Source organism: Drosophila rhopaloa, unplaced genomic scaffold (assembly GCF_018152115.1).
Source record: "Drosophila rhopaloa isolate 14029-0021.01 unplaced genomic scaffold, ASM1815211v1 contig_3, whole genome shotgun sequence".
NCBI classification, from domain to species: Eukaryota; Metazoa; Arthropoda; class Insecta; order Diptera; family Drosophilidae; genus Drosophila; species Drosophila rhopaloa.
Window position 1 is genome coordinate 1,631,855 of NW_025335123.1, and position 7,843 is coordinate 1,639,697.

Sequence of the window (7,843 nt, forward strand, 5' to 3'; positions counted from 1 at the left end):
TGGATGGATATGGGGATGGGGATGGGAAGGGGGATGGGGATGTGGCCCTGGTCCGAGGATGTAAGCAGCTCACCGGCACAAGGGTGACAACATCAACATGCAGGGGAGGACTCCACCCTCGGGATCTGCGAAATGTATGCGCTCCAACCCTTTCAGCTGCTAATTTCAATGTCAGTGCCGAGTGCCTGGATATTGCAAGTCCTTTGAAATTGGGCATCATCTCTAATAGCATCACACTCGAAAAAAAGCACACTCGATGTATCAGTGGGAAAATGCTTTTAAACATACCATAAAGCATTCGCAAGACAACGCTTTGCTTTAAATAGATTGAAAATATTAAGAAACCGGAACTACTTGTTTCAATTTAAATGCATATTAATGGTATTATGATTTATAAAAATATTTTGAGGTCTATCGAAATCGATTCACGAAATAAATATATTTTAAACATTTATATCTTAAACATTTTGCTTACAAGTTGTAGAAATTTTCCTTTTAATTATGTCAACCACTACACCTTTTTGCGACTTCTAATGATTACATCTCCATAAAAATCTCAATTATATTGAAAGATTCTTAGCTCTGTTAAATTTCTTAAAACAGCCTTCAACTATCATTGATGTTTTGCTTTTTAAATATTTGAATAGTATAAATCAAACTAAATGATAAATACTAAACTACTACCTAAAATTTTCGTTCAGTGCAGCCCGACTGGAGCACCCCATTTGTGATTTCTGCTAAGGGCCAATTCGATTGGGCCATGAATCTTTTCCGCCCGGTGGCCAAGCCAAAACATAAAAGTGGAATTTGTTTTTTATGACATCTTTATTCGGGCTAAATAAATACAAAGCATGCCGGGGGGACATTTGTCGAACCCGATTGACCCTCAACCCCTTCGCCCACTCAAGCACCGCACCACCCACTTCCACTTCCCCCACCACATTGATTAGCAGTCCGTTCATGATAAATATGCCATTATGCAGTTATCGTAATTGTGGGTTACAAATATCCAATCCATTACCGCCCGGAGCTCGGTGGCCACCTTAATGATTCCAGTCAATATAATACATATTCGAGTATGTGCCTTACATGCCGGGACATAGACCCTCAAGTAAATTATCCGTTCCCTCAAGAGTTAAGTTCAAATAATTCCTTACGGCGTTTAAGTGGTAAATCCTTGTAGGAGTTGGCCTTTCTTTCAACCGCTTTTAAAGTCAATAGAGTATTTGGTGTCACAGCCAAAACGTACACTACAACAAGAAAGAAGCCTCCTGCCGGGAATCTTATAGTTGGATGCACCACCCTCAACCCCAAAAAATACTATTTTTCTGTTAAGGAATCGATTTCCTAAAACCCAAGATATATATCATTATCAATATATCACTGTCGATTTTAAGTACACTGAGTGAAAAAACATGATCTATATTTTACAACAAGAATATTGACCTCAGTTGTAAAGCTATCTGCTTGAAACATATAGCTCCCATTGAGACAAAAACACATTAACCTTTGAATCAGTAGTTGATAAGCCTCCTGTTTCGAAAAAATTGCCGATTGCATTTAGTAATTTCAGATCACTTCACTAGGAATGACGTCTTTTGTGATTTTCTTGGGACTGTTTGTCTTGGTATTCTGCCGGGATGAAATGCGTCAACTAGTGGATAGTAACTGTGACCATAAGGTTCAAAGAAGAATAATTTCAGGAAATAATGCACGCCGGGGTACTACTCCTTGGATTGCTGCCATAAGCAATGGAACTGATTTGTATTGCGGGGGCACGCTCGTTCATCCACGTACGTACACTTATTTCATAGTAAACTGGCAATCATTTAATCGCATTCTTTCCAGGTTTCGTCTTGACAGCCGCCCACTGCATTGAAAACTTTGAAAACTTGTAAGTACCCTGCCGACGCAGAAAAAACTGTTTGTCTAATCTTGTTCGCATAGACTGGTGAGCTTAGGGATGTACAACACTTCCTGCCCAGAAGAAAAGTGCCCAGAAATAAAAAATTATGATGTGATTAAGACCATACCTCATCCCGATTATAACACCAATACCAATGAAAATGATATCGCTATTTTAAAATTGAGCGTGGAAGTGGTTTACAATGGTAAGCTAATAATAACCATAGGAAAATATATAACCTTTCTTAAAAACACTTTTATACCCCCTTGCAGAGAGTATTATAATTTTAGTCAGATGTTTGTAACGCAGTAATGGAGACATTTCCGACCCCATAAAGTATATATTCTTGATCAGGATCAATAGGGGAGTCCGTCTGTTTCAATACCGTTTGCGAGCTCAGTTTAAAAGCTAACGATCTGAAACTTTCATAGTCGTCCTAAAACATGTGTAAGCAGATCAAGTCTATATCCTATAGCTCCCATACGAACAATCGGATATACCTTGCAAAAATTGAAGATATTTCGAGCAGTGTAAAAGCTATTGACATTCACCTTTCCAAATCTTATTTTTAATGCATACCTTGATCAGGGTAAAAGCGCGTGCTCCCATGGGAATAATAGGGTGAAATCGGTCCAAATTTGATGTTTTTCAAGATATTTCGCTTCTATCTGCTTGAAACTTTCCCCAAAAGTTGTCTTTCTATTGCAGGTAATATATAAGTCGGAACGAAAAGGATCGGGCGACTATATCATATAGCTGCCATATAACTGAACGGTTGGAAATGCCATAACTTTGGTGTTTTCAAAGTAAGGAAGTTGTGATTTTTGATCAGTATTTAGAATGCATCATATGAATAATTTTGGAGAATATAATTTACAGAATATTCTGCATGGGTATATCAACATAGGCTCCACCCGAAGTTAGCTTTCCTTTCTTGTTAAGCACATTTTCGATGGTATGGCCCTCAATGGCCCTGATGGCGACTTCAATCTCGTGCTTTAGGTCGTCAACCGACTCTGGGTGGTTGGCGTAACACTTATCCTTGACGACACCCCACAAAAAATAGTCCAACGGGGTCAAATCGCAGCTGCGAGGCGCCTAGTTCACATTGCCGTTTCGGCTGATTATGCGATTTTCGAATTTTGACCGCAATTTTTTGGCAGTTTCGGTTGAAGACTCTCCACTTTGGAAAAAAGTTTTCAATATTTCCCAATTTTCTTCGAGCGTAAACTTAACCATTTCGTAAACCGCAAACCTTCTACTAAATATCTGACACATTGATAATGACATTTGAAATGTCAAAGTCAAAATTATCGATAGTTCAAAAAGCAAACGCTAGATGGGGCACTCTGTGTTTAAATATTATGGAATTACGGTTTAAATAAAATTAAAATTGGACAACAATATCATATACCTGCCATGGTCTCATTCTTTTTAGTAATATAGACATATGTAGATATCGAAATGTAGTCGATTTGTAACAACTGCAAGGGTGTATAAACTTCGGTTTGCCGAAGTTTGCTTCCTTTCTTGTTTGGTTTTATATTAAATTAAAAATTTCTTAAGCCCTAGCACAGTACATACTTGATTATTTAATGCAATTCAATTTCCGGTTCAATAGTCTTTATTTAAAAGAATTCCGTATTTGCAAGCTAACATCGTTTAATGTGGAATAATACTTTAATTTAATGTGGTTGATTAGAATATATCCGTTCGATCTGCATTGTCACTGGTGACGGGCTAAAAACGTCGTCGATCGTGAATTTCTCGGCATATGGCTGGGGTGAGACGGAGAATCAAAGGTTAAGCCCAATCCTTCAGACCATCAATCTTTCCCACACACCGCAATCTTGCTTAAGGTTTTACGAGGAATCGGAGATCTGTGCTGGTGCCGAAAGAGGCGACACTTGCAATGGTGACTCAGGTGGTCCTTTGGTCGCCAATATCACATATCGAGGACACGTATTTCCCACACTGATTGGGATCACCAGCGTTGGTTCCAGATTCTGCAACGCTAGTGGCATCTACGCGAACGTTACGGTCTTCAGACAATGGATCAAAAATACCATTTCGGCTAACAATTACGATCAGGATCAGGAGCCCTTGTTGGATGAGCACTGCAGCAACACTTGGGATAAACATGGATCTGTTCACGGACCCTGGAAAGTAATACTTTATTCTTGCTTTCCTGCTAATTGGGTAATCTCCAGAGAACGTAATTATTTTCAATGGTAAACTTAATAGTCGATAATATTTTAATTTACGTTTTCTAGACTGTATTGTAAATAGCAATTATCCATTTGGCACCTTAATCACAAATCGTAAGTATTTTCAATCGTAAACATAATACTCGATAACATTTTAATTTACGTTTCTAGGCTTTGTTCTTACTACTGCAAGTAGTTTGCCCAGAAATGTAAAGATTAGGTAAGTAGCAATTAACAATGAAATAATATTAACCAATTTAAAATTTTTACTGAAATCTCTCGAAGTTATTATTTGTGTACGCGGATCATAAAATGGACTTAGGATCTTAATACAAATGCATCGACATTATCTGATCAAATAGGACCTTGACACGTACTGTTATGGATCAAAAATAATCAAGAGTTTTTAAATTTTTTGAAGTGTGCTCTCCCTTCCACTTAAACTAAAATAAGTTTTATTATTTTTGTTAGATAAGAATATATAGCAATGACTTGTACTGTTTTGATGATAAACAATATTTTCATTATCTGATTTCGTATCGGTTACTAAACTGTCAAGCACAGAATAAAAGAATCATAAGATAATTATTACAAATTTATTAACAATTTGTTGTTTATATTTTTGATGCTGACAACTTAGGGCGTTCGCCGGTGTCGACTTTACCGTAAAATCTATACACAAGCATCCCCAATTCACCGACTTCAACACGAGTTATGCAAATGATATAGCTTTGCTTGAACTTGATCAAAGGGCGCGTTATTCTGGTAAGTTAATTTATTTTACCAACTTCCTTTCTTTTTAACTTTCGTTACCTTACTTCAGACCGTCTGGCACCGATCTGCTTCCGCCCAACTCATCAGATGTCGGAAAACCCACCAACATCGCTTACTGTCATTTTTCATTCTCCGAAAAATGATGACTTTATATATGAATTTGAGAACTTCACCGTCATTGATCGTTCCAATTGCTCTATTGCCATTGGAAATCTCATAAATGACGATCAAATCTGTGTGAAAGAATCGAATTCCGATATACATCCTGGTTACGAATTTGGTGCCAACGTAAATACGTTGTCGGGCGAAAAGTTCTTTCTCTACGGCATGAAGAGCTTTAGGAAGAACGGTGTGGTCATTCTTACAAATATTACATATTACACAGGTTGGATAACACAAACCTTAAAGTTTAAATAATAAAATGACATCAATATCACCCAGAGAAAATGACATATTGGACTAATTTCGTTTTGTACCCTTGCAGAGAGTATTATAATTTCAGTCAAAAGTTTGCAACGCAGTGAAGGAAACATTTGCGACCCTATACAGTATATATATTCTTGACCAGCATCGCCAGGAGAGTCGATCTAGCCATGTCCGTCTGTCCGTTTGTCTGTCCGTCCGTTTCTACGCAAACTAGTCCCACAGCTTTAAAGCTATCAAAAAATTCAAAAAAAAAAGAAAGGAAAGCTAACTTCGGGCGGAGCCGAAGTTGATATACCCTTCCAGAATACTCTGTAAATTATATTCTCCAAAAATATTCATATGATGCATTCTTAATACTCATAAAAATCCCAACTTCCTAACTTTAAAAACACCAAAGTTATTTCCAATCGTTCAGTTATATGGCAGCTATAGGATATAGTCGACCGATCCTTATGAAATTTGGTAGGTCGGATTAATTGGCCAAAAATAAAACTCATAGAAAATCCCGACTCCCTAACTTTAAAAACAAAAACGTTATGGGTTTTCCGATCGTTCAGTTATATGGCAGCTATATGATATAGTCGCCCGATCCGGCTCGTTCCGACTTATATACTACCTGCAATAGAAAGACAACTTTTGGGAAAGTTTCAAGCAGATAACTTTAAAACTGAGGGACTAGTTTGCGTAGAAACGGACGGACGGACGGACATGGCTAGATCGACTCTCCTGGCGATGCTGATCAAGAATATATATACTTTATAGGGTCGGAAATGTCTCCTTCAATGCGTTGCAAACTTTTCACTGAAATTATATTCCCCTTTGCAAGGGTATAAAAAGGACTTCTATTTGATTTATATAAAACAAGAAAGGAAAGCTAACTTCGGGCGGAGCCGAAGTTGAAATACCCTTGCAGAATATTCTGCAAATTATATTCTCCAAAATTATTCATATGATGCGTTCTTAATACTCATAAAAAATCCCAACTTCCTAACTTTAAAAACACCAAAGTTATGGCATTTCCAATCGTTCAGTTATATGGTAGCTATAGGATATAGTCGGCCAATCAATCCGACCTACCAAATTTCATAAGGATCGGCCGACTATATCCTATAGCCGCCATATAACTGAACGATTGGAAATAACTTTGGTGTTTTTAAAGTTAGGAAGTTGGGATTTTTATGAGTATTAAGAATGCATCATATGAATATTTTTGGAGAATATAATTTACAGAGTATTCTGGAAGGGTATATCAACTTCGGCTCCGCCCGAAGTTAGCTTTTCTTTCTTGTTATACCCTTGCAGAGGGTATTATAATTTTGGTCAAAAGTGTGCAACGCAGTGAAGGAGACATCTCCGACCATATAAAGTATATATATTCTTGATCAGGATCACCTCCTGAGTTGATATAGCCATGTCCGTCTGTCCGTCTGTCTGTCCGTCTGTCTGTCCGTCTGTCTGTTTCTACGCGAACTAGTCTCTCAGTTTTAAAGATATCGAATTGAAACTTTGCACACACCCTTCTTTCCTTTGCACGCAGTATATAAGTCGGAACGGCCGGGATCGGCCGACTATATCCTATAGCTGCCATATAACTGAACGATCGGAAATGCCATAACTTTGGTGTTTTTAAAGTTAGGAAGTTGGGATTTTCTATGGGTTTTACATTTGGCCAATAAATTTTACGTACCAAATTTTATAAGGATCGGCCGACTATATCCTATAGCTGCCATATAACTGAACGATCGGAAATGCCGCAACTTTGGTGTTTGTAAAGTTAGGAAGTTGGGATTTTCTATGGGTTTTACATTTGGCCAATCAATTTGACGTACCAAATTTTATAAGGATCGGCCGACTATATCCTATAGCTGCCATATAACTGATTGATCGGAAATGACATAACTTTGGTGTTTGTAAAGTTAGGAAGTTGGGATTTTCTATGGGTTTTATTTTTGGCCAATCAATCCGACCTACCAAACTTCATAAGGATCGGTCGACTATATCTTATAGCTGCCATATAACTGAACGATTGGAAATGCCATAACTTTGGTGTTTTTAAAGTTAGGAAGTTGGGATTTTATATGAGTATTTAGAATGCATCATATGAATAATTTTGGAGAATATAATTTACAGAGTATTCTGCAAGGGTATATCAACTTCGGCTCCGCCCGAAGTTAGCTTTCCTTTCTTGTTTTCTTTAAAATTGTTTTTGAATAGGTTGCCATAAAGGTCAAAGATGATTACAAATATTTAGCCATTAAAGAGACTTCAAACATATTTTAACCATTTAAAAATTACCTATAGAGGGTAAAAAAGTTTTTAGCTTTCCTTTTTAATAATTTTCCACCTCCAATTACTTTGGATCATAGGTTAAAAACACAACAAAGAGAATCGGCGTCTTGGCTGATTCAACCAACCAAAAGATTGTTGAGTACCCTGTTGGCTTGAAAGGCTTTCCTGTAAGACACTACTTGCTGTTTTTTTCTCTCAGTGGGGAGTTATCCTCTCGAGGAGTTTGCATAAACCCACCAGA

General features: G+C 37.5%; 1 protein-coding gene across 1 annotated transcript; it reads left to right on the plus strand.

The window, feature by feature from the left end:
• Nucleotides 1-1,580: 1,580 nt before the first annotated feature.
• On the plus strand, nt 1,581-5,304 carry LOC108052567 (acrosin-like). Its single transcript, XM_044461456.1, has 8 exons — nt 1,581-1,793; nt 1,849-1,894; nt 1,948-2,111; nt 3,609-4,121; nt 4,180-4,227; nt 4,285-4,333; nt 4,754-4,878; nt 4,937-5,304. Exons 1-8 carry the CDS (start codon nt 1,589-1,591, stop codon nt 5,302-5,304), a joined length of 1,518 nt encoding a protein of 505 aa, XP_044317391.1. The 5' UTR covers nt 1,581-1,588.
• Nucleotides 5,305-7,843: the final 2,539 nt, after the last annotated feature.